This window comes from Gastrolobium bilobum, unplaced genomic scaffold, assembly GCF_033153095.1.
Source record: "Gastrolobium bilobum isolate Gb01-03AN ecotype WA unplaced genomic scaffold, APGP_CSIRO_Gbil_v1 utg4007, whole genome shotgun sequence".
Taxonomy (NCBI): Eukaryota; Viridiplantae; Streptophyta; class Magnoliopsida; order Fabales; family Fabaceae; genus Gastrolobium; species Gastrolobium bilobum.
The window spans coordinates 64,452-91,772 of record NW_026897118.1 but is presented as its reverse complement, the minus strand read 5'-3'; the positions used below and the strand labels follow the sequence as shown (position 1 = coordinate 91,772).

Here is a 27,321-nt window from a genome sequence, read left to right as displayed (position 1 = left end):
TTTCCTTTTTTTTTTTTTTTTTTTTGATAACATCTGTTTTCCTTTTTTAAAAGAAGAAAAAAGACTAAGAACAAAAAAATAGAAGAAAAAAATAAAGTCAAATATATTTGAAACTTACAACACTGACATAAAAAAAGGAGAAGAAGACCAAATGATGTAAACATTCATACGGGCAATTTGGTGGAGAAATTTTGTAAACACTAGAATTTAGGAAGTATATTTTACACGTTCAGTTGTATATTGAAGTTAAACGACGCGTGGTTGGGGGGTGGCGTATTTTTCTTAGTTTTGTGCAAGTGGTGAAACTTCACATAGTCGTTTTGTTGTGAAAAATAATATGATGACATGTCTCGGGACCACGATTAAAATGTCATATTATTCGTAAAAAATTATCTAAATGTTATGGATTAGAGTTTTTTTTTCCAAAATACTATGTGACCTAACTCGCTACAACACCTTGCGAGTAACTCGCTACAACACCTTGTGAGTTAGGTGTGGACATGTGCCAGCAGGTTCATAGCCACATAAGTTGTGCATAGTGCAACAAAATTACGTAGCAGTCAAACTCGTTATGCTGCATAACATGTTATGTGCCAGCTTGGCGTGTTACATGTCTGACACATGTCAAACTCGCTATGTTGCATAGCATATTACGTGTCAGCTTTTCTGGCACGTGGCCATATGTGCTGTGCTGCATAGCATATTATGTGTAAGTAGCCCAACAATCCAGTATTTTTAGTCTAATAAATTCACCACTCCTAAAATAATTTAAATTAATAAAAGTAAATTAAACTAAATTAATTAATAGACATAAATTAAATTTAATTCCTTATCACTTCTAAATTAAATTAAATTACTTAACAGTTCAAAACAATTTTAACTTAAGATAAATTAAATTGAATGAAACGAAATTAATTAACACTCATAAAAATAATTAATTAATAGTTCTAAAATAATTTAAATTAATATAAACTAAATTAATTATCAGACATATATTAAATTAAATTACTTAATAGTTCAAAAAAAAATTATGTATTACATTTAAGTCTTGTAATCTCGCTGCACTATATAGTAACTTACGTGGCCATGAGCATGCCGCCATGTGTCCACACCTAATTCGCTAAGTGTTGTTAGGGGTTAAATGATATGGCATTCTGGAAAAAAACTTCCAGTAGGTGGCATTCAAGTAATTTTTTGTGAATAATATGACATTTTGATCTTATCCCACATGTCTCTTTGTCTCATTTTTCTTATTAATTTTTTTTTATAAATAAGCTGATAAGTATTACATTATTCCGATTCTAAGTTTCGGCAAATTTTTAAAACAATGATAACTGATAAGTATTACATTAATTTTTATTTTTTTAGAATGAGTCATGCCCTAAAAAAAAAACCTACTGAATCGTGGTCAAGAGAGAAGATACAGTCTCTCCTGTAGAAGAATTTATGTGGATAAGCTGCAAATTTTACACAAGATTTATTTGAGTTTTTTTTTTTTTCACAAGTCATTACCATATTACTTTTAAAAAAATTAAAAAGGGAAAATAACGGGGTCCCCACTCCAGTTCATTATTAAGACCCATTCTCTTCCTTTTATTAAGCTGATAGTACTAAATAAAAAAAAAATAGCCAAGTAAAGAAAGAATGAAAATGAAAAGGACACCTACTCTTGAAAGGAAAAATAATGAAAAAGCAAACTTCATTGGCTGGGTATGTAAGTAAGTATATAATCAGCAAAATTTGTATTGCAAACATGACCCCGGAAAAGGGCAGTAACAGCATATATAATTTATGTTTTATAACTGATAGAATATAATGCTAGCCATTGATAAGCTAAGGATGAACGAAAAGTAGATATATAGTAACAATATATTACTAACACATTCCACAGCTCTACCAACGTAAAGCAGCACCCTTAAAAAGCCACCTCCAGAAACAACAGCACATTGACCGTGCTTTGAATACTCTTACCATCCAATCCCCTCACATAGCAATAGAAGGATCTAATGCCACCATTTCTTCTCAGACAAAGATATGAGCTGCAATCGAAATTGAAGAAATATGTTAGGTTCTTCCTTCTAGTTTTAGATAACCACAAGCATCTTTCTACTACTACCAGGCAAACCTTGTGATCCCTTTGTAAAGCTTAAACAAGTGCATTTGCAATATTATGTAAAGTGAAAAACTCAAGTCTATTATAATAGAGAATCGATGACTACTTTTTTTATGAAGATTAGTATATCTGGAGTTCAATCTTTGCCCAAAAGTAATAAGGATGGGATTGCCAAAATCATAGAATCAACCCAAACCACTGTTAGCAGTTAATCAATGCTTGCAATTTAAAGCAAAATGGTGGAAAGAGGATATTCAAGGTAAACAAGAATAATACTGAAAAGCAAGGACAATAGAACATTATATGAAGTGAAAATTTCAAGTCAGTATATTCATGATCCTAGATTTTATTTTTTTTATTTTTTTATTTTTTTATTTTTTTTACGAAAAATATCAGAATATCTAGTACTCCATTTGAAAAACAAATAAAAAACTACTCCCCATTAAACCCCGACTAGCAAAAGTAGGGATGAAGGCAATCCTTATACGCAGTCTTACTTTTGCATATTTACAAAGAAACTATTTCCCGGATTCAAACTCGTGACCTTTCAATTACAAAGATACAACTTTACCACTGTTCCAGACTTGCCCTGGTCCATTTGAAATACAAATAGTTAAAAAAAAATAAAAAAGGAAAGGATTGCCAAAGCATTGCTAGCAGTCAATCAATGCTTACACTTTAAAGCAAAACTCAGGAAAGAGGATATCTAATTAAGATTAAGAGAAGTCAAGATCCAATCAGTAAAACTCAGCTTGCATTTGACAAAGTACAACTTTGTGCCAGGAGACAAACAAAACTACACTAAGTTAATGGCGATTGAAGTCTGTTAGGAAGTATTATTTGGTATGGGTCAAATTTCAAGGCAAAAACCATTAGGTAGGCTGTTTTCAACTATATGGTAATTGCTTGGGCACTAGTGTAAGTGTACCATATATACCCGACGGGTAAGGTATGCTACACACTGTCAACAGTTATCTATTCAAGGGTAAAAAACACTAGGGGAATCTATAAAGGGCTTACTTGAAATAGACAGACAAGACATGAATAGAGTGCATAACTCATTAAGTAGCATATTAAGAAACAAATGCAATTAGAGGATACCTCAACTTAAGAATTAATAATCCAAGTTCAAAGAATTATATTTCCATAAAGAGGAAATGTTTTTCGCAATAGCCAGAAACATAGTTGTCAATCTCAAATAGCAATGCAGAGGTCTACCAAACAAAAACAAATAGCAATGCAGATCGACTGACCCCAAAATTGCTATAAAGGAATAATGCATGACGGCTGCGATGGAGATTATGGATCTAAGTTTAATAATTTATACCATACACATATCAACATCAACATCAACAACACCTTTATCCGAAATTAATTGGAGTCGGTGGTAGAAGAACCCAAATAAAAGATACAAAAAGGTTGAAAAAAAATAAATAAATAAATAGAATAGTAAAAAATAAAATAATATATATATATATATAAAAGTAAAAAAGAAAGGGAAAAGAAGAAGAGGGGGAAATGAAGGGGAAAAGGACTAAAAAGGGACCATATGGAACATAGGAATAACAACGGGTCTAACCCTCCACCATGCTTATAGCTCTTCTCCATTCCGTTCTAAGGCATACCGTCCGCCAATCTATATCTCACTCCATTAAATCTTGTTTTACTACCTTCCCCCAAGTAAGTTTCGGTCTACCTCTACCTTTTTTTGTGTTGAGCTCTTGATAACAAACTTCTGTTCTTACGGGAGCATCCAGGGGCCTTCTCATTACGTGCCCAAACCACCTCAATCTATGTTCTCTCATCTTCTCAGCCATCGGTAGTACTCCTACCTTTCATCGAATATCTTCATTTCTTATCTTATCCATCCTTGTATAACCACACATCCACCTTAACATCCTCATCTCTGCTAATCTCATTTTATGCTCATGTTGCCTATGCGCTGGCCAACATTCAGCTCCATATAGCATTGCAGGTCTTACTGCTGTTCTAACTTAAGGGAGATTTCGCGGTCACACAAAAACCCAGATGCACTACGTCATTTCATCCACCCTGCTCTAATTCTATGATTTACATCCTCATCAATCTCTCCACCTTTTTGCAAAATGGATCCCAGGTATCTAAAAGCATCTTTCTTGGGTACCTCTTGACCACTTAGATGCACGGGATCTTGGTCTACATCTCTTACCAGAGAAAACTCACACTTCAGATACTCAGTCTTGCTCCGACTTAATGTGAATCCTTTAGATTCCAACGTGTTTCTCCACAATTCAAGTTTTCTATGAACATCGTCTTTGTTCTCATCAATAAGCACAATATCATATGCAAAAAGCATACACCATGGCACTTCCTCTTGAATATCTTTTGTTAGTTCATCCATAACTAAGGCAAAGAGATAAGGACTTAGAGCCGACCCTTGGTGTACACTTACCGTGATAGAAAAATAACTTGATGTTCCGTTACAAGCTTTTACACATGTAGTAGCCCCATCATACATATCCTTGATTGTCATTACATACTTTGATGGTACCTTTTTCTTCTCCAGAACCCACCATAAAACTTTCCTTGAAACCCTATCGTATGCTTTCTCAAGATCTATGAACACCATATGTAAGTCCTTCTTCTTTTCTTGATATCTTTCCCTTAATTGTCGCATCAAGAAAATGGCTTCCATGGTACATCTTCCTGGCATAAATCCAAATTAATTTACAGAAACTTTGGTATCTCTCCTCAAGCGATGTTCAATAATCCTCTCTCACAACTTCATAGTATGGCTTATTAGCTTAATGCCTCTATAGTTAGAACAATTCTGTATAATGCTCCAAAAAATAAAATTTACCCAAAATTATAAATATATTCATCATTAAAAGTCATAGTCTAGACTCCGGACACAATCTACAGCATAATCAACAAGTTCATAACAACAAAAGTCAAGGAGCACAAGGGGTAAAAAAGTCATCATCAAATCCTAAATAAGTTTAAGCATCTAAGGCTTAAAATAATTAAATGTTCAAAATCAATACAGTTTTTCCTTAATCAGAATCATTGTGTCCAAGATGATGGAATGGCTGCGAAGATAAATGAAAACAGAGGAATGAAGTTCAAAAAAATAACAAAGATGGTGCAATGGAATTAATAGAGCAATAAGAGGAATGAAATGATGAGGTAAAAAATAATTGGCTGTGAAGTGCGAAGTACACAATACAGCAAAAATGGGGGGAAAGAGAGAGAGAGAGAACAAAGGAGAGCTCGATGAGCACAGACCCGCGAAAAGAGAGAACGGAGGAGGGAATTGCTTCCAAGAGCACAGTATGTCAGTGGGTTGCCAGAAAATGGCCAGGCATGGCCGGAAAAAAATGCTGAGGTCAAAAGGGTTTGATTGGATGGTTTCTGAAGCTCAAACTAAAGGAGGAGGCAAATGATTTTGGTCAAAGGAGAAGGTTTCCAACCCTAAGACTTCTGACCACAAAAAAAATAACGAAAATCTCTTAAAAAAATGGGTAGGACACAACAGGAAAGGGGGTAAAGTAGGGTTTTTACATATGATCAGAGTAGCGGCCACAACAGTGTGATAGCAGCCGTGATTGCTGCTACAAGAAAAAGTGATAAGATGAGAAGAGGATCACGGGGAGGCAGCATGCTGTACTGTGATGGCGCGATAGCTGCAAAATACCATTATTAACTACGCTGAACGGAACCTTGAAGTCAAGAAAGAATCCTTGGATGAAATCTGTCTACACCTTGGTTCAAGTCATTCAATCATCATAACATTTAAAATCTTCCTATGGATACAACAATAATTCACAGTTCTTCATAAGAAGACTGTTTGCCTATGCATTGGAATGCCACTTAACCGTGAAAAATGAGATGAGGGGAAAGTGAAACAGAGAATGGGAAGGACTCGGCAAATAGTTGGACCTTCAATAGCAGTTCAAAAAGGACTTGATTTAGTTATCATCATCAACTCATGAGTTTTCTTCACCATAGGAGTTAGATAAGAGTCTTATAAAAATCTCTTCCATCTAAATGCAAAAATAATCAAAATTAAGAGATGTTTTATGTCTGGTGCAGCTCAAAAACTAGAGATACTTCCAAAAGTGATATTTTTCTCATCATGCAATGATAAAACACAACTATAAATTATTACAGAGTTCATTTTTCTTGAAATGTCAATTGGTATTGACTATCTCTAAAAATATTAATGTTAGTCCTTCCAGAAGTTTCAGTAGTTTACATTATAATTATGTGCATGCAAAATTTCTTACATAGATAATGAGGAATGATAACGATGATTTGGTCACATGTCTGCAAAATCAATGTTAATATCCCTGTACTAAATATAATTGAGAAGAATGACTATTAATCTCATAATGGAATTTATTATTGTCCATCTGCCAGTGCAAAACATATCAATAAAAAACCCTCCCTACACTTTTCCTCACAGCTATATATTATACAATCAGTTAAAGCAAGCTCAACAGGAAAAGAACCAAATTCATACAACTATAGCCCCTTCATATCCAGCTTAAAGGCATGTAGAGGCTTTACAAACTTTACAAATAACGTTTACGGAATTTATTTGCAAGACACAAGGTGGTCGTGTCCTATATAACAGCACCAACAGCCAACTAGGATCTACTAAACTTTTTTTTTTTTTTTTGCACAAAGAGATTTAACTATCGGTTATCTATTTTGGAAGCTACAATAATTATTCTTCTTTCATATTTTTCCCTCTTGAATTATAAAATCTCAAGCACAAGCTTCATAAAAGGACATGCACTGATTCCCAACTTCTTTCTTTTGTACTTTGACAGGGCTAGTAATGCTGGATTTATAAATGTAAATGCTAACTCTCTGACATATACACCATAAGTCACGTAGTCCTTTCTCCTGAATTTATGTAAAAGCTAACTCTTAGCATTTCTAATAAAATCCTAAAGGCTCACAAAATTATGATTTATAGATACTATTAGTCAGTTTCTAACTAGGTATGCCAAAACTTAACCAAAGATCAGTCAATGTAATCAGTTGCCCTTGTCACCAACTGACAACATAACTTCTACATGGCTACGACCATCTTTAAAGTAGAGTAATAGTTTATTTAATACTGATACAAACCACATAATTTGCACATTCATGGATAGGTAAATAGAAACATGCATACGCAAAACAGTGAAAGAGGGAAACAAGCATTCACATATATATCACCAACCTGCCGAGCAACCTGTGCTAGTCGTCGGCTGTCCCGAGATGATTCAGTCATTGTGCAAGACTTCTGAGGCTCTACGTGACCATTTTGCTTCTCTCCACACTTTTTCTCTGAACTGATATTATCTAGAGAGCAATCTACATCATCCCTGCTAATAGACTCCCTCTTACGCTTTCTCCGGAATGTGTACTTGAGAAACTTATCGTTTACAGATCGACAAGAAACCTTCTCATCTAAATCAGATACTTTAGGACCCATTTTATCCGGTGATCCAATAGCTGCCTCAACATCTTTACAAGCTGGAACCTCCAAACTTTCAGTGGACAAACTCTCTTGTCTTGTCAAATCTGATTTATCCAATAGTTCCTTATCATCTTTAATTTTGTTCTGAATACTGCAAGCTTTAAGAAATACTTCCTCTTTTTCAGTATTGCTATGAGGCCCTGATTGCTCAATCACTGCAGTTGCGTCTGTGGGTACTTTAGCAAAAGGAGACATTAGATCCTTCTGAGCTTCATTTTCATATGCCATCGAGGAACTCACCCTTGAGGGGTCATTGTTATCCGATACACATGGAGAATCTTTGACCAAAGACAGATATGATTCTTTATTTGTTTCCTTAACATGGTCAGAATGTAATTTGGATCGAAGAGCCTTCCTTGTCCTAAATCTTCTCTTTTTTCTATGAGCTGGAACTTTGACAAGATCAGCATCTGCTTTCACCACTTTAAGCTCATCAGTTTTCTCCTTTTCACAAATAATATCAGCTTCGGCATTAGTTATTACAGTCATCGCTTTATCTTCTTCAGGTACTCTTGCTAAAGTTTCATCCTGTACATTATCTAAATTTCCTGAAACAGACGTATTTCCATAAAAAAGGCTCCTTTCACATGCATGTATTCTCTGAGTGCATCCATTTCTGTAGAGCTTAGGCTCTTTTCTCCTAATGACTATGGATGCAAAATCTGGATTATGAATGTAGCAGTTGTTTGTATGATCATGTGGCACAGAGACCGTACTGTTATCATTTGTTCCATTTACAGTTGGATTCCCAGTGTCAGAAATTGAGGCTGATTCAAACTGTAAATTGGGTGCAGAATATACAGATCCATCATAAGGATCAAGTCTGCTCTCCTGCAGAAAATTTTCCTGAGCAGCAATTTCACCCTCCATGTTTTGTTCAACTGGCGGATGCATCTGGTGTTTTGTCACATTCTCCAGCTCAGCATGTGCTTCTTTCAACTCTGCCCTTAGATCTCTAACTATTTCCTCAGCTTCCTGGAGCTGAGCTTCAAGCTCCTCAATCTTCTTCTGCTGATTTAATGATGTCAACTCTGCTTCGTTAACCTGCAAAATTGCCATTCATCAGACAAAACCGGAGATAAGAGACAAGACCTTAGAAATGATTTAACTTGGAGGACTCCACTCCTTGGTTTCAGTTTTAGAGGCTGCTTGAGTGGCATAATAAATTACAGTAATGTCAGTGTTGAGATATATAAAACTATTAATATAGCTTCACCCAACAGCTTAAGCTTTTGGGTTGAATTGGTTCTTTACATGGTATCAGAGCCTCGGTATACCGGGTTCGATCCTCACCACCCCCCACTTTCTTTCTAGTGGAATTTCTTTCTTCGCACAGGTAGGTGGACCTATGCATCGTCCATCCTTCAAGCCCAATGGGCTCTCGTGTGAGGGGGCGTATTGAGATATATAAAACCATTAATATAGCCTCACCTAACAGCTTTAAACTTTTGGGTTGAATTGGTTCTTTACAGTTAGTATGTGCTATAATGGTAGTAAGCTCTCAATGTTAAAATGTAATTGCATTTGGAATGAGACAGTTAAATTTGGGCTCAAAACTGAAACAATAATACAAGATATATTTCTTTATATGGTTCCCCAACTTCAGAACAAGCCTAGCATACACAAACATACAAATATGAAAAGTATCCAACTATTATATCATGCCTACATTCATGATCAAGTCAGCTTCATCAACAAACAAGATTTAAGTGTAAATTGATAGAGAGTTAGGCAATTGCAAAAGTGCTAGTTGATCCCTCTGACACTGAGTCATAAATATATCATATTCTTTCTCAAATGTATATTAATTGCATTCCTTTAATGACCACCACAAATGTTACATAAAAAATATAGTCAATCCTCATTATTCTAGTAAGAATTTTGTTGGCCATAACCCTGCATTTCAAAGATAAAAATAAAGCAAGTGTTAATGATAGAAAAATTAAAAGACAAGGACAATGTGATGGTTCCAGAGAACTCTTTGACCATGGATGTTTAAGATGCCTAGCATTGATGATATTAACGGAAGAACAAGTTAAACTTCAAAAAATACTGTCATTCAAGCATAACCATTACAAAGGCAACCCACATTTCAAGTGATTGCAAGGTACTTCAACAACTCAACAATGAAAAAATCAATCTTCAATATCTAAATATATCTTTCTCCCATCCATTACAAGGGTGCATACTACCACTCGAATTTGATCGGGATTTTTATCATGGAACTCTATAAAAAAGATGCAAGCAATTAGTAAAGAATCCAGGCCAAAACTAACCCAGTGAAATTGGAAGCTCGAAACTTTCTTAATCGAGTAAGAAAACACACACGAAACCAACGCCACAAAACAGACGTAGGGTAATCCCCCGGCCAAGTCTTGGAATCAAACACACAACGCTTAAACAGATAGAAGAAGAAGCAGAAAAGACAAAAGAAAATAACTTGTAAAGAAACGAAAAGCAACCCCTTTCGAGAAAGATTGTGAGACCTTAGAATCCAACATTTGTTTGAGCCTAAGAAGCATCCGAAGCGCCTCTTCTTTACTGGAAACAAGTTCCTGCTGAAAGCGCATGGCTTTTCTCTCCGACACCATGATACGCGCCGCCGCCTCCTTCGCCGTGTTAAGGATGATATCGGCGTAGGCCTTCTTCAAGGCGGTCAATTTCTGATCAAATCAAAAACCCAAAACACTAAACCCATCAAGAATCACAAAATAAACCATCCCCATTCAATCTTTTCCCAGAAACCCAATAAAAAAAACTAATTTTCCTCGTACAAACAAAACAAAACAGAACAAAAAATGAAAAAAGCAAAGCCGCCCTTTACGGCGGAAGAAGAAGCGAAACAACAGAATGGTTTACCTCAGAATCCTCCATTGTTGTCTAAAACATCAGAACCAAGAATGTTGGAAAGTGACACTTCCGTTGAGAGCAAACAACAACAGAAACAAGTGAAGCGGAATGATGGGATGGGAGTTTGGGAGTTTCTTTCTTTCTTTTCTTTCTGTTTGTTCGTCTCCTCTTCATAAGAGGAGCTGTGTCTGTTAGGGAGTGAAAGTCCTTAACGTATAATTACCAGATTGCCCTCCGCATAATTACATTTACCACGTCGCAATCGAAAACCGTAACCCCGGCCCGGTTCCAATGACTCCTCTCTCTCAGTTTCATTTTATGTTTCCACAGTTAACCCCCGTGGACCCTGGTCCTGGTCCTCCAGCTCTATCATATATGCTGATGTGGATCGATCAATGCAAGTGCAAGTCTCCTTAAACGCACACATTTAGTTTTATCGGACATATTTTATATGTTAGGTATTCTAACAACTTTTATATGTATATAAAACAAAGTACATAGCTTACCAAAGGTGCTACGTGTCATGTTTATACCAAAAAACAATTTCCTAGAATTCACATTCCTCCCTTCGTAAGAGATATACACTTAGTCTAAACAAAATATTATTGTATTACACCATTTTAACTGTTTCTTCAAGATATAAAAATACAAAAATAGTGGCTCGCTACAGATTTGTTGTGTTTTTTAGTGTTTTAGTATAGAAGAAGTCTTGCACACCGTTTTTTATATATAGGAAGAACAAAGGTATAAATATACCACATGTTTCACTGAGGGGTAGTCTTTGGACTGTACTCTGAGAACAAGGTGATTGGAAAAAATTAAATAAAAATACCCTCCAGATTATAAAAAAAAATAGACTTGACTTGTATCATGTATATAATATTCGAATTTGAATTAGATTTAAACAGGCAGATTGAACCTGTTCTAAAAATTAGCTGGTTTAATATTTACGTAGCTTATAGAATATGAGGTTCAAGTGAAAATTTATTCTTTTTATATGAAATTTCATATTTAAGCACAATTCATGTCATTTTATAAAATAGTCATGTATTGCACTTTTATTTCTCTTCATTGTTAATTTCTTTTAAGCATTTTAAACCGATTAATAAGAGAAATTATACAAATTGTTATATTAGTATTTTTTTCTATAAAAATATATTAAAAGCAAGACATTCAATTAAAAAGAAAATAAATTAATGTTCATCCTGTAATAAGAAATAAAATTAACTACTATAATCCAAAATGATGTAATTTTGGTGGTTGAAAAAAAATTACAAAATATTTTAATAAAACTCATGATATAAGATAAAGGTAAAATTTCTAAAATACCTGCACTTTTTTTGCACAATCTAAAAATGTCATTTTTTTGGGTTTGAAAATAAATGCTAAGATATTTTAATAAAATTTACTATATAAGAAGAAAGTAAAATTTACAAAATATTTATACTTTTTCCACCACCTCAATGAGAAACATTTTTTCAAAAAATAAATAATAAAAGGTAAGTTTTGTAAAAATAAAATCTTTTTATTTTTTAAAACCCATAAAAACTTTTTTCTTTATTTTTTTAAAATTATTTTTCTTCTCCTTTAACAAAAATGACGAACTCATGATTAAAAAAAAAAACGAACTCACGAATCTTGCTTTATGTTCCTAACTTCTATCAGCCATGCTGCTAACCTAAAACTGCATATATTAGTTTCTGGGTGGAATGGTGCCTTGAAAGCGTAATTGGACAGTTAGGCAGTGGTGTTTGTGGGCCTACTGGAGGGTTGCGGACAGAGGAGTCTCAATTTCCCTCTGTTTGAAAACGGTTTTCCCTTTCCCACCTAAGAAAACACCGGGTCGATTGTCTCAATCCAATCCTATGTTTACAACTTCCATATTTATGCAACGCTTATATTAGATAAAATAGTTGTTGAAAAGAGTGTTTATCTTTTTAAATGATATAACTTATGTTTATTCAATTCCAGAAAGATATGAGATTCACACTTTTATTTATTTTTTTGTTCACTCTCTCCTCCGTGATTTATCTTTTTCTCTAACTTAGAATAATATGACTTTATATCCTTTAAAATGACACACATTTTTTCTATAGTTGTTTTATGTTGCACACTTATATAATTTTGTACTCATTTTTTCTTTTTCTTTTTTTAAAAACTATAGACCTCGTAACTTTGTTTTACTCACATAAAATAAGTATTTTATGTGACTTAAGATTAAAAACCCCCAACGTATATATAACTAAATTGGAAGCAACACAAATACGGTAACACGTTGTACATTATAATTTCATTTTATAAATCACATGGACGGTCATAAACTAGAGACATTGATCGTACTGCCCTTTTTTAATATAATATACTCGAATGTCATGGAGTTGAATTTTTTTTTTTCAAACTGCCACGATACCGTAGTCGCTGGGGTAGTCAGCTACTATGGATGGGACACGTGTCACTTTCCCAGCGGCTGAAAACCAAAGTAGTTGACTAACTCAGCGACTTTGGGTTGCGTGTCCAGCCGCTTGGGAAGTGACACATGTCCCTTCTATAGTAGCTGACTACCCAGTGACTATGGTGTTGTGGCAGTTTGAAAAAAAAATCGATTCCGTGACATTTAGGTATATTATATTCAAAAAGGAACATTACGGTCAATGTCCTCATAAATTGCTATATTTGTCCATATAATTTGTTATGCATTCACACCAACTACTAAAGATTATTTTTTTTTTGTTGAATATATAAATAAAGGGATGTGATGCTTTGATATTAGTGTTAAATTTTTTAGTTTAACATTAAGTCTTAATCGTTAATTTTTGTTAATCTAACAGTTTTTATTTATTGAGAATTAATAATTAATTAATAAGTATGACCCAATAAACTATAATAATTAAATTCATAAAATCAACATTTAAAATTTGATATTAATTTTTTTAATTTAACATTTCTATTAAAGGATCCTACCCCAAAAGTTAGCAGCCATAATTCTGTAATATACTAGTTTTGTTATAAAAATCTAAAACTCCTTAAACTGCATTGGAAATTGATGAAAACATTATTAGAGAATTTCAAGTAATTATAAAGCCTCAATAATGACAAAAGTCAGATGACATAATTGTAATGGTTGGTGAAAAACAAATATTTTAGAAAAAAACAAATTAATGTTTCTACGGTGAATGTATATAAATTATCTATATTCGCTCTTAAAACGATATCGATTTGGGTTGAAAAATTAAAAAATTATAATAAAAAAGACTAATATAACCCTGAAATAAATTATAATTACAAAAATACTTAAATTTCCGACCCAAAACGACGTCGTTTTGGGTTCAATGTAGATAAATTATCTATATTGACTTTAGAAAAAACGAACCCAAAAAAAATTACATTTGACGTTTATTCTTTTAAAGGATATATAGTTGTGTTATTTTAAGGGAGAAAAAAAATACAAACAATAAAAATCATGGAAGAGAAAGTAAATTTTTTTAATGTAAATTTTAAATAAAAAATATTTTTTTTTATAAATAAATAAAAAATATTAGTTTGTGTCTTTTTCTCACTTAAAATAACACAATTATATATCCTTTAAAACAACAAACATTTTTCTTTTTTTCTTTTATCGAAACCACATATTTGTAACTTTGATTAATCAACAAATCAGACATACAAAGTTCACGACATCTAAATTGCACATCGTTAGTTAATTTTTTATATAAAAGTTGATGGTTAACTCAGCCCTTAAAATTAATTGCAAGTGAATGTAAAAATTTTAGATTCCACTTTTATTTCCCCTTCTCCATGTGAAAAATGATTTTGAGTTTGACATTTTTTTTTTAAGTTAACAGTTCTTTTTAAATTAAAGTTAAAAATGAAAATAAAAATAAAATTAAAAGTTATTTAGTAATTATATAAACCTGTTCTGATAATTTTGAATGAAAGAACATGAAATAATTTATTATTGGAACAAATTATTAGAATAAAGAATAAAATTGGTAAATATAAATTTAGAATAAGGATGAAATTGAAAAGTTAATATGAGAACTCTAAAAAGTTAATATATATAGAGTTTTTAACTTTTGTTTATTTTATTCATTATAACAAGAAGCTCTTTTTATAATAAGAGTTTTTGTAAGAATATATTTGGTTACAAGATGAAAAGAAGCTAAAGGCACTTAATCGATGTAAAGAATGTGTCCGCTCAACCTTTATAAATTATGGGTTTAACTTTTCTTATGTTGTAGGATTGTAGGAGAGAAAATAAGTAAAGAGAAGTTAAATGTGGGTCTCATATTTTATATTAAAAAAGAAAAGAAAAACTATTTGGCACGAAAAACGAATTTGTGTAGGAAAATGAGAGTATCTTATGTGACATGAGAATATTATTTCCCATAAATTATTTAGCTCTCATGAAACATGGATTATGCATGAGATAAACTTTACTCAATTTGACAATATTTAACAAAAAAGACATCTGCATATAAAAGCTACTAAGATCGAACTTTAGGGTGACCATGGTTCCACTGGAATCAATTTTTTTCCAAACCGAACTAGTTTAAATTAGTTTAGTTCAAAAAATTAAATTGTATTATTTAATCTGAAAAAACTTTATTTTTTTCAAACTGATTCATATTTCAAAATTAGTTCATGATTTATAATCAATTCAAAACCAATTCAACTGGGCAAATTGATTTTGAATCGATTGTAAACGGATCCTAAATTGTTTTTTCAAACCGATTCTTTTTATTCAATTTAATCTTTAAACTGGTTTATAAAATAAATTCAGTTCAATTAGGTTCACTTGAATTCGATTATTTTACATAGCCCTATCAGTCTATGACCACCTTAGAAGAAAGGTCTTCTTGAAAATAATGGCTATCGCAGCCTCTAATTGATAGATCGGGTTTAAAGAAGTTAACCTGAAATGTCAATTTGAAAAGGGTAAAATATTATTTTGTAGTTTTTGACAATAGAAAGTTAGGAGGTTTGATTACGTTGCTCGTCATCTCACACATGGATAAAAATAGGGTGTGTTTGGTACAAGTTTTATTTTGGATTTGATGGGAAAGTGTGGGTGGGTATTGGTGTTATCACGTTTGGTACAAGCTATTGAAAATAAAATACTAGGCACCTTGGATGGATAGGAAACTGGTTTATGTTGATTTTTTGCACAATAATATTGTTCCAAAATACACCCTGAGGCGTGGTATTTTGAATATGGATAGGGAAGTCAAAAAATGGTGCAATGAAAAATGTTTCACAATAACACTCTTGCAAATTTTTCCGATCATATTTCGGTCAACCAAACATCTTTTTTAAAACTTTTCTATCAAACTTACTTTCTTACCATTTCTCTTGTAATTCTATTTTCCTGGTAAAAAAAATTTCTCCTCTACCAAACGCCCCCTGAAGGAAAAAGGAATCACAGATAAGTAAAGTCCATGGATTCCACGGAATATCTACATGCATTTTTATTTATTTACATATATTTTCCTTAATTTTTTTTTATAAAATCAAACAAAAGAAGAAAGGTGTTCAATCCTAGCAATCAGGTATGTCCACTCGAAGGGTGGTGAGTCAATACAGAATATCTATACTTACAAGTATCTATGAGAGAGATACCATAGGGGATAACGCTTTAGTGTGCGCTAAGGGAAAATAGCATAGCAAGAGCGTGGTGTGTGTGCATAACGATGACTACAATAGAATAGGCCAAAAAGTGTGTACCCGATGGCTTTAACCCTTATTTATGATGGGTTGCTTGGTTGGGACATGATCCTAATTGTGATAGGATTGTTATGAAGTCTTATCTTGTTGATATGATAAGATTCTTATATCTCTTATCCATCGTTTGTTACGTTGTTAATCTGTTGTGCATTGTTGAGATATGGGCCTATCAACTAGGTCCATAACAGTTTCCCTCAACTCTGCAGTTCGAGCATTCGGGCTACTGAGTTGTACTGACTTTTAGCTAATCTAGACTGGGCTAGGCTCACTTCAATGCTCAAGGTTTATTTCTCAATTCATCTTGGGACAGTTTCCGTAAGTGGAAAGGCCGAACTATTGTTCATCATTTCCATAGGCTGGCCTGGATATTCTGAGCTGAGTTTTGAGGCCGACCTCATTGAACTGAGTTTTCCAATAAGTTGGCCACGTTGTGTTACATGCCTGCCTTATACTCTGCTGAGCTCTGTATAATCTGTGTGGCTCAGCTCTGAGGTTCATCTCTTTCATGTTGTCACCTCAGATTGATCCTTTGTCTTCTGCTAGCTATCTTTATGTTACACCCTTCCATGTGGCACGTTTCCCATTGGCGATTCGTGCCTCGAGAAGCAAATGTCGTCTCTGCATTTCGTGTGTAATGATGGGTTATCCAGGCTTACATGTCACAGCTTTTCACATCGTGTGAATTCTTGACTTTGCCCTCAAACCTTTCATATTCGCGCCTAAAAGTGGTTTTGGCTTGTTTCTTGCTCATTTTTATGTCTCCTAATTTTAGGAACTGGTAGGTTGGTTTCCTTTCTCCGTTTTTCATCTTCTTGGCGACTCCCTCACTACCTCTGTGTTTTTATTATCGAGTCTTCTTGGATTTGAAGGGATCATGTCCGTATATAAGTTTATTAGATTTTTTTTTCCTTTTAGAGGCATTATCGAATAAAAAATAGGTAAACACCAAACACTCATTTTCCTTTTATGTAGTTTTCACTTGCTTGTTTGCAGTCTGTTTGGTTGTCTTAGGCAATCTAAGGTTGTGTTTAGAGACTTAGGAATCTAGGTTTCCAGTAGCCCCTTCTTCATTTAAGGACTCTTTGTTAGTGAGGTTTCTTGGTGGAGATGAGCAGGGGAAAAGGTACCTCTAATAAGTATAGTCGTTGCGATGACGACCGAAATGTTATTGAGGGGGATGCCCTTATCTATAGCTTGCCCCCAGGTGCGAAGTTTTGGTTGTTTGGTATTAACCGCAATGAGGAAGATAAACAACAACTCTTTTTCGAGCTTATTGCACCATGGGTGGTAAGAAAAGGTTCATATTGCCCTAACGTGGAAGGGGTCATGCTGAGTTCTCGAACTGAGGGAGGGTTCTGGATGACCCAACATGGATGAGATGAATCTACGGGTTGTGTTAAAGTCACATCTTCATCCATCAACCGAGCTTACTGATCACCTCATCCTTTTGCAGTGAAGATAGAAGGAGTGGCCCTCGTCATGACTGCGTGACCCTGGTTGTCGCCCTATCTACCTTTGGTTATGAAACTTGTGCAAAACTGCCATTAATGTGAGCTTTGCTAGTGGCGAAATTGAGTAGGAAAATCCTAGCAAAGTCGTCAAAGGAATCAATCGAATTTTTCAAGAGCCTGGTGAACCGAGTCATGGTCGGCCCTGTGAGGGTGGAAGCAAAGATTCGGGCAATGATTGGTTCTTCTACACCTTTCACATACATCTCGGTGTTGAACGCCTCAAGGTAAGCTTCTGGATCTTGACTCCCGTCATACTTCGGCACGTCTATCCCGGAGAGAAAGTAGCATTGATCACCTTATCGGTGAATGGGCTATTGTTATTACTGCCTCTATAAAATCATTACAGGAAATATCCGTTCTAACTCGGTCCTTCGTTTCTCACATGTCCATCAGCCTGTATGTTTTCATTAGCTCAACTGTTGTTCTCCATCAATTATGGGTCTCCTTATGGCCTTCATCTCAACTTTGATTCTCGACTCGCCTATGCTCTTCATGTCTGTGATGCCTTGAATCAGGGCTGCTTCTGTGCTTGCGATTGTTGTTGTTTTGATCAATCATCCTATTTTCCAGCGTGTCCATTCTTTGAGCGTCTAATTGTTGTTAAGCTAGAAACCTATTCTCCATCTCCTCTATTCTTCGTAGGATAGCGTGAAGAGTGGTTTGGGCTATTCGATTATCCTCGCAGGTTTGAGCCTTGGTTTGGGTGCAATGAGGTTGGGTCTCAAGCTGGTTAGCTGGGTTCTGAGCAGAGGCTGAGTTTGATCAGGCATTGCTCATGTGCACGACCTCCATCCCCTGGAATTGGCCATTTTAAGGCTTATTCTGAGCATGAGGCAGTCGATGCGGTTGTAGTGGTGGGAGGCTATTCACATCACTATGTGTGTTCACCATTGTGGAATGGGAATCAAATTTTATTGTTTCTCACGTATGGCACCAATATTCGATCCCAGCGGATTAGGTATGTTCACCCGAAAAATGGTGAGCCAATATAGGATCTATATACTTGCAGGTATCTATGAGAGAAATACCGGAAAGGATAACAAATCACTATGCACTAAGGGAAAATAACATAGCCAGAGCGGAGTGTGTGTGCACAATAATAGCTAGAATATAATAGGCTAGAAAAGTGTATATCTAATGGTTTTAATCCCTATTTATAATGGGTTACTTTGTTGAGTCATGACCATAGTTGTTCTTGGATTGTTATGAAGTTTTATCTTGTTATGATAAGTTTCTCATCGCTCTTATCCATAATTTGTTTTATTGTTTATCTGTTGTTCATTATTGAGATATGAGCCTATTAGCTAGGTCCATGACAAAAGGCATCTACAAAACACAAAGAAAAAATAATACAATATTAGTATGATATGATACTACATTTGATTAAAAAAACATGACATATAAATTTCTAATTTAATGTTTTATATTGTGATTAAAAATTAAATGCATACAAAAAACAACTTATTTTGTATGAAAAATAGTTTATTATTTAATTTTGTTGAGACACCTTTAAAAAACATGCGATAAAACTATGCATTTTGACTTTAACTTAACATAGGTATTGGGTTTGTTTTAACTTTTCTTCCTTTAGTCCAACTGCTGTTAGCTTTTAACAACCATAACTCGAAAGAGGCAGGAAAACTTAGTATGACACTAGTGTAAGAATTGACTCGTAAACTATATAAAATTTAGAACACTAATAAATAAAGGTAAAATCTGTGTTTGTTATAAATGGATGAACAAGGAAATATCAAAAGTATTAGATATTGGAGATTGCGCTAAGTAAGGTCTTCTCCCGCTACTTCTCAAATTCAGATAAGCAATATCAATTGGGCAAATTCAGTATTAGAAAGTCTAAAATGTGTATTTAATCTAATAAGACATACTTAGATATTTATATTGAAGCAGTGGTGGAGGACGTAGTCGCAAATATAATTATTTACATAATAACTCTCATTACGAGTTATTAAATAAGGGTTTTATTAGTATCATGTTACATAACCTAAGAAAATTTCCTACACACACAATTAAAAGGTGGGGTCTACATGTTTTTTTTTTCTCTTTCATCATTTCACTTTCTCTCTCTTTTTTATTGTGAGGGTAGGAAAATTTTCTTATATCATGTTATATTATTCTTATAAAACCCATTAAATAATGACTTACATTTTGTCTATAACCACATTTTATTAATAAAAAAAAAACTTGAGGCGCACATTCTAAATAAACAATTTGATCACATTCAAACATGGATAAGTTATGCTTGTCTCTTAATGGAAAATGTGAATCATATACTTTTTCATAATGGCAATATCTGTGTAGAGATGAAAAACGCAGAGGGCTTGATATTTCTTTCTCCCGCTTGAAACTTGTTTGAAAATCCGTTACCGCCAATTGCTCCAGATGACCAGACCCGGTTGAAAACGGATCATATTTCAATATTTGGTATTATTGCCGAAGCCCGTTATTCACCGGGGCTCCACCGCTGAAATGAATTCGGGCTTGATCGGGTCAAATGACCCGATTACTTCCCCATTTTTTTATTCCTTCCCCTTGCCGTTATCCACAAACAAGGAACACAACACGTGGCCTTTTGTCAAGTTAGTTTAGTAGCTTCCTCTCCGTCATCTTCTTCCACCTTCTCATCCTAACTGAAACCCAAAAAAAAAAAAAAAAAACCGCAGCGAATTACCAATATTTTTTCAATTGATTTACTCTGCATTCAACAAAACATGTCATTGCCTAACCGTTTTCTAAATTTCTGAATGTTCACTTGTTACAGAAAATGACCCTTTCACCCTCTCTCTTCGTGCCCAATCCTTCACCTTTCTCCCCCACGCTCTTCAACCCCAACAACAGCTTCCGGCAACTCTTCTCGAAAACCAAAAACAACTCGAGATTCCGATTCCGTTTCCGTTTCCAATTCCAAGTTCGCGCGAAGACCCGGGAACTCATCCTGGGTAACCCGTCGGTGACCGTAGAGAAAGGAAAGTACAGCTACGATGTAGAAACCCTAATTAACAAGCTGAGCAGCTTGCCTCCACGTGGCAGCATCGCTCGGTGCCTTGACGCGTTGAAGAACAAGCTTTCCCTGAACGACTTCGCGACGGTGTTCAAGGAGTTCGCTTCGCGTGGCGATTGGCAACGGTCGCTGCGTCTGTTCAAGTACATGCAGCGCCAGATATGGTGCAAGCCCAACGAACACATATACACGATTATGATAACTCTTTTGGGAAGGGAAGGGTTGCTTGATAAATGCCGCGAGGTGTTCGACGAAATGCCAAGCCAAGGTGTGGCACGCAGCGTCTTCGCCTACACAGCAATTATCAATGCCTACGGGCGAAACGGTCAGCATCAAACTTCTCTTGAGCTTCTTGAGAGAATGAAGCAGGAGAGGGTTTCTCCGAGTATATTAACTTATAATACTGTGATAAATGCTTGTGCTAGGGGAGGGTTAGATTGGGAGGGTTTGTTGGGGTTGTTTGCTGAAATGAGACATGAAGGGATACAGCCAGATGTTATTACTTATAATACTTTGCTTAGTGCTTGTGCTCATAGGGGATTAGGTGATGAAGCTGAAATGGTGTTTAGAACCATGAATGAAGGTGGGGTTGTTCCTGATATCACCACTTATAGGTATATTGTTCAGACATTTGGTAAGTTGAATAGACTTGAAAAGGTTTCGGAGCTTCTTAGGGAAATGGAGTCTGGGGGTAATTTGCCCGATGTTCCTTCTTATAATGTGCTATTAGAGGCCTATGGTGAGTCAGGGTCCATCAAAGAGGCGATGGGTGTGTTTAGGCAGATGCAGGCTGCGGGGTGTGTGCCGAATGCTGCCACGTATAGCACTCTGTTGAATTTGTATGGGAAGCATGGGAGGTATGATGATGTTCGTGATCTTTTTCTTGAAATGAAAGTGAGCAACACGGACCCTGATGCTGGTACTTACAACATTCTCATACAGGTCTTTGGAGAGGGTGGGTACTTTAAGGAGGTAGTCACTTTGTTTCATGATATGGTCGAGGAGAATATTGAGCCAAACATGGAGACTTATGAGGGTTTGATATTTGCTTGTGGGAAGGGAGGGCTCTATGAAGATGCCAAGAAAATTTTACTTCATATGCATGAAAAGGGAATAGTGCCAAGTTCAAAGGCTTATACTGGGCTAATCGAAGCATATGGGCAGGCTGCACTGTATGAAGAGGCTCTAGTTGCGTTTAACACTATGAATGAAGTGGAAAGCAACCCAACTGTTGAGACCTACAATTCACTCGTTCATGCATTTGCAAGGGGGGGATTGTACAAAGAAGTGGAAGCAATATTATCCAGGATGGGTGAGTCAGGTTTACCGCGGGATGTGCAGTCATTCAATGGTGTGATTGAAGCTTTTAGGCAAGGAGGTCAGTATGAAGAGGCTGTAAAAGCTCATGTTGAGATGGAAAAAGCAAATTGCGATCCTAATGAGCTGACACTTGAAGCAGTCTTAAGCGTATACTGCTCTGCAGGTCTTGTTGACGAGAGTGAGGAGCATTTCCAAGAAATTAAAGCTTCAGGAATAGTGCCCAGTGTCATGTGCTACTGCATGATGCTAGCTCTTTACGCAAAGAATGACAGGTCAGCATTCCTTTTTTTCTTTTTTGTGTATTGCAGTTGCGAATACCAGTCAATGATCTCAAGTATGTTCCATTAATAGGATTGTGAAAATAATTGAATTAAATTTTGGATGAAATAGCCGTTGAGTAATGACACAAGTTACACAAACTCAGGTACATGGTTGACACACAAACATATTCTTCGGCTGACAATTCAGGCTGGCAGGTCATGTTTGAATTGACATGGATTCGATGTAGACACGAGTATCCTCTATACAAACACGACACGAATAACTATTTATGTCAAAGTCCCCGACACAAATACGATCCGTTTACTACACACAGCACAACATATTACTTGTTAATTTTACTTTTTGAATGAAAATTACTTAAATAATGTCAAATGAATAAATAAAAGTATGATAAGTGGGGTAAATATATAATTATATACTTATGGTTGAAACAAACACGAATATCCCAAACACGAACACAACACAATTTTTTTCTAGTCTCTCTTTGGTTGACACAAACATGACACGAATACACATACAGGCTAACACGAACACAAAAAATCCATGTCGTGTTGGAGGTTCGTATTGAAAATTGTCACCCTTAACATATTCTGTAAGTGATGGCATCTAAGATTTTTACTTATTGTGTAATTTGGTTGTGAGATTGGTCAAAAAAGAAAGAAAACTTTGGTGTACGGATTTATTTCGCTCAATTTTCAATTGTACTAAAGCATGACCACTTTTTCTCATTTTTTGAACAAAGGAATATTGCATAAGCTCATGCGACCAAAACCAGATGCAACAAACTAGAACTTACATGATTGGATAATTATAACTTCGCTAAATTACGAGTTTTGGTCTTGAGTTGAAGTTCCATGTGATTCTCTAGTATGGTTTATTTATTCTCCCAATTTATTTAGTTTTTTTTGTCCCCCTTTTTTGGTTGGCAGGTTTTTATTTTTCTATGATTTGCATTTCTTTTCAGTAATTTCTTCCTCCTCCACATCCCCCTTATATTCTGCATTGCAATTAGCTTTTTGATTTGTAGTGTCCAGCAAACTCTGAATGTTTCTGCAGTGATTTGTACATTATTATTCAGCATCTTTACTTTTTTCACTTTTTGGTTGGGATTTGGGAATTAAAATTATCATGCATTGTTCTATTGGTGAGGTGTCAATTGTACGTTGAATTTTTTTCTGCTTTCGATAGACGATTTGATTTACTGATAGGTAATTTTATATTAAATTGTGGCAGCTGGTCCCCAGTAAAGATGGTGTTGAAGAATTTCATTTAAAATTATGATTTGCATTCAAGCTCACAATAGATACATGCTATATCATTATTTTCTAGTGTGCTTGTATTCATTGAACTCTACCTAATGAGTTATGCTGTTCAAGTAATGTGAGTGAGTGTGGAAGAATCTGTTTTGACAACTTAAAATATAAAATCGCCCAAGAGCCTTAGCTCAAGTGGCACCAAGTCCCTTTGAGGACTACACTACTTGGGATTGAATCCTAGCCAAGCCATCTTACTTCACGTTAACCCATTTTAACTTTGACCACCTACTTATGCATTTAACTTCTAATTATGTTTTATTTTTAAGCTTACCTCTCTAACTTCTTGGTTTCAGGTCAAATGATGCCTATAAGCTAATTGATGAGATGATCACAACGAGGGCATCGGATATTCACCAAGTGATCGGGCAAATGATCAAGGGAGACTTTGATGATGAGTCTAATTGGCAGATTGTAGAGTACTTTTTTGACAAACTCAATTCTGAAGGATGTGGATTGGGAATGAGGTTCTACAATGCCCTATTAGAAGCTCTTTGGTGGTTGTGCCAGAGAGAAAGGGCTGCAAGAGTGCTGACTGAAGCATCAAAGCGAGGGCTTTTCCCTGAACTTTTTCGTAAAAATAAACTTGTGTGGTCTGTGGATGTACACAGGTATAGTGGCAATCAATTCTTTCTAAACACGTATGATTCTTTAATAAAGGAAGACATATACAAAACCTGCTCAATGTTGGGCATTGACAATTAGAACCTTCAACTTTCAATTCAGGCAATTTGCTGCTTCAATTTTTGAAAAGTTCTCTATAGCTAATTTACGTTCATGTAGAATGGTTAATTTTTGGAGATTTTAGATCCTAACTAAGGAATCAGTGGATGAATTGACAGTTGAAATTTAAGCATGAGAATGACAATGCAGATGAAATGACTACTAACAAGATGGATAAATATATTTTTCAATTTTCAAGGGGCTTAATTGCTGAAATTGAAAGTTGAGAAGTCTTTTTTTCTTAGCCCCAAAATGAAGGAGTTCTGTGCTTTTTTATCTTTAATTATTTGAAACCTAAAGCTTGATTGTCTTGCAGGATGTGGGAAGGTGGTGCATTAACAGCACTATCAATGTGGCTGAACAATATGCAGGAGATGTTCATGACTGGGGAGGATCTTCCTGAGCTTGCAACAGTTGTTGTGGTGTAAGTCGCTTTTGCCTCTAAAACTAGTGCACCATACACCTGGGTTAAATCATTGATGTTAAAGTAAGGTGTAAAACTACTGCATAATAGGTCTGCATCTGATCCACCTTGATTATAAATATACGGAAAGTGCATTTGTCTGCATTTCTTTTTTATCAGGACAAAAAAAATGGAATTTTCTACTACCTGATATAGATAACTAGATACGGCTTTCTAACGTTATATTTTCCCATTTAACCAGCCGGGGTCGAATGGAGAAAAGCGGAGACACCCAAGATTTTCCTATCGCAAAGGCTGCCTTTTCATTCCTGCAGGATAATATCACATTGTCGTCTTTTACATTCCCTGGATGGAACAAAGGTCGAATTATTTGTCAGCAGTCACAACTAAGGCGAATTCTGTCAGGAACTGAATCATCTTCGAGTAGGGAAAAAATGGATAAATTAATATCTTTGAGTAATACCCCGTTGACTACTGCAGGAGCTATTACATCCAAATCTGATATGCAAAGTGGTAAAGCAAATGATGTTGATTCTAGAACTGATAGTACCAGAACAGAGCTTCTAACAAGTGCAGTTTAGATTAGAGAAGTATTGAAATTTCATTCATCACTTTCCCATGTCCTGTTTTGGTTGATTTGAAAATTAAGACTGGGGCACATATTTGTTCCACTAATATTCCTAAGTGGGCTGGCATTCCGGTCGCCAAAATTTTGGTATAGATATTCTCAAGGTATCTGAAGAAGCCCGGTTGGCTATCGACACCAATATTTACCAGTGTATTTGATTTTCTGATTCTGCATAGGAGACAACAACATAAAAAAAAATAGAAAGGAGGCTATACTTTTAATAATTTCTTATAATTATTTTTGTTATCATTTAAATCAACAGTTATAAAATATATTAAATGAGAGTCGTTGATTTGATTTTAATTTAGTAATAATAAAATGATTGCAAAAGGTTATAAATAAAATTGTAAATATTACTTATAAAATAAATAAATATAATATATATATATATATTTTAAAAATGTTTTATGTGATCATATATACATGTGTGACTTCTAAAGGATTATCATGTTTTACTCACAACAATTGACTTTTTGTGGTAAGAATGCATCAAAATTAAATTTATATAAATTTCTTTGTAACAAATTATGAGGAAATGAATTTTCATCTTTCGTTTCAGGAGTGGCGGGGAATAGTTTGTTAATGACATTTTCCACATCAACATGACCATTTGTATTGCTGGAAATGTGTGAAATTCATCTATGTATACATGATTATTTTAATGAACCTTAAATTGCAAAGTAATTTTTTTTTAGAAATATTCTAACTACAATTTATTTTTTGATTAGTTTAAAAAATTAAACTCATTTCTACGAGTCAGGAGTGTCATCAGTTAATTTTGAAAATTTGTTGTTGATTTTATGATTTCAAAAAATAAAATAAAAATTTGACTATAATTTTTTTTACACATAAAATTTGAATATATATATATATATATTTTTTGGTACGCAAATTTGAATATATTTATTGTTAGAGACTTTAGTTAAAAAATTAATTTATTTTTCTAAAATTTTAAAATCAATAATAAAAGGTTCAAAATTAGGGGCCGATGATATTAAGAATCATAAAAAGAAATAAACTGCCTTTAAGAAATTTATTCTAGTTAAAATGAGTTAAAGTATAGTATAATTAATAAATAAATAAAAACATACATTTTTTGAATAAAAAAAGAAGAGAATGTAATTTAATTTAAGTATATTCCATTTACTCAAATATTGTATTGTCCAATGACCATTGATATGAGATTTTTTTCTTCTTCTTATTTTTGTTCATCATGACCACGACTTTATACTAGAAAATTGCTGTCATGAATTAGGATCCTAGAATTATTCATTAACGGAGAACATTTATTCTTTTTTATATGGCGCATCCAATATATATATATATATATATATATATATATATATATATATATATATAATTGTCTCTGAGAGTGACATCAGACCTGCTGCAAGCAGGATAAATCGAAGACTTGAAAGAGCTACAATTTGGCTTCTAGTCTTGCAAATAAAATGTATATATCTTCTTTCTTTTTTCCCCTTATGTTTCATATATACACCAGTCAAGGGAGAATGAGCAGGGTTACTTGCCCGCAAAGTTTTTTTAATTTAAACTCAATAACTTAAAGTATATTCAATCATCAATTTTAATAACTTAAAAATTATGATATATTTAAATTTTAATAATATATTCTTCTGATATAGGAGAAAAGTATTATCTCCAGAAAAGATATCAAAATTCAGGCTAGCTTTATTATTTATTTTTTAGTAATATAAGCTCTACTTTTGAGACAATTTTGTATCGATACCAATATGTAAATTTCGAGCACTTCTTTGGTGCAGCGGTAGGATCATACATTTATCTAAAAGGAGTATGAAAAAGAGATTTAGATGAAAATAAATTAAAAAGATATGAATTAAATTGGAAGAAAATTTTTTCCTTTTGAAAAAAAATATTCCCAAATAG

General features: G+C 34.4%; 2 protein-coding genes across 3 annotated transcripts; one reads left to right on the top strand and one right to left on the bottom strand.

The window, feature by feature from the left end:
* Positions 1 to 1,711: 1,711 nt before the first annotated feature.
* LOC133304303 (uncharacterized) lies at positions 1,712 to 10,622 on the bottom strand. Of its 2 annotated transcripts, none has more exons than XM_061504309.1 (4): positions 10,485 to 10,622; positions 10,088 to 10,288; positions 7,326 to 8,669; positions 1,712 to 2,039 (listed from the first exon to the last, which is right to left on the bottom strand). In XM_061504309.1, the coding sequence occupies exons 1-4, from the start codon at positions 10,497 to 10,499 to the stop codon at positions 2,004 to 2,006; spliced, it is 1,596 nt and encodes a 531-aa protein (XP_061360293.1). In that variant the 5' UTR covers positions 10,500 to 10,622; the 3' UTR covers positions 1,712 to 2,003. The 2 variants fall into 2 exon arrangements, with proteins under 2 accessions (XP_061360293.1, XP_061360294.1); XM_061504310.1 differs by having other exon boundaries at positions 10,112 to 10,288.
* Positions 10,623 to 20,304: 9,682 nt separating this feature from the next.
* Positions 20,305 to 25,620, top strand: LOC133304299 (pentatricopeptide repeat-containing protein At1g74850, chloroplastic). Its single transcript, XM_061504303.1, has 4 exons — positions 20,305 to 22,318; positions 23,938 to 24,252; positions 24,681 to 24,788; positions 25,030 to 25,620. The coding sequence occupies exons 1-4, from the start codon at positions 20,490 to 20,492 to the stop codon at positions 25,367 to 25,369; spliced, it is 2,592 nt and encodes an 863-aa protein (XP_061360287.1). The 5' UTR covers positions 20,305 to 20,489; the 3' UTR covers positions 25,370 to 25,620.
* The last annotated feature ends 1,701 nt before the right edge of the window (positions 25,621 to 27,321 follow it).

Coding starts and splice junctions, on each gene's coding strand:
- LOC133304303 (XM_061504309.1), bottom strand. Junction 8,670..10,087: donor CACAATCTTTCTCGAAAGGG/GTTGCTTTTCGT, acceptor GCAATTTTGCAG/GTTAACGAAGCAGAGTTGAC. Junction 2,040..7,325: donor TAGCACAGGTTGCTCGGCAG/GTTGGTGATATA, acceptor TTTCGATTGCAG/CTCATATCTTTGTCTGAGAA.
- LOC133304299 (XM_061504303.1), top strand. CDS start 20,490: ATGACCCTTTCACCCTCTCTCTTCGTGCCCAATCCTTCACCTTTCTCC. Junction 22,319..23,937: donor CTTTACGCAAAGAATGACAG/GTCAGCATTCCT, acceptor TCTTGGTTTCAG/GTCAAATGATGCCTATAAGC. Junction 24,253..24,680: donor TGGTCTGTGGATGTACACAG/GTATAGTGGCAA, acceptor ATTGTCTTGCAG/GATGTGGGAAGGTGGTGCAT.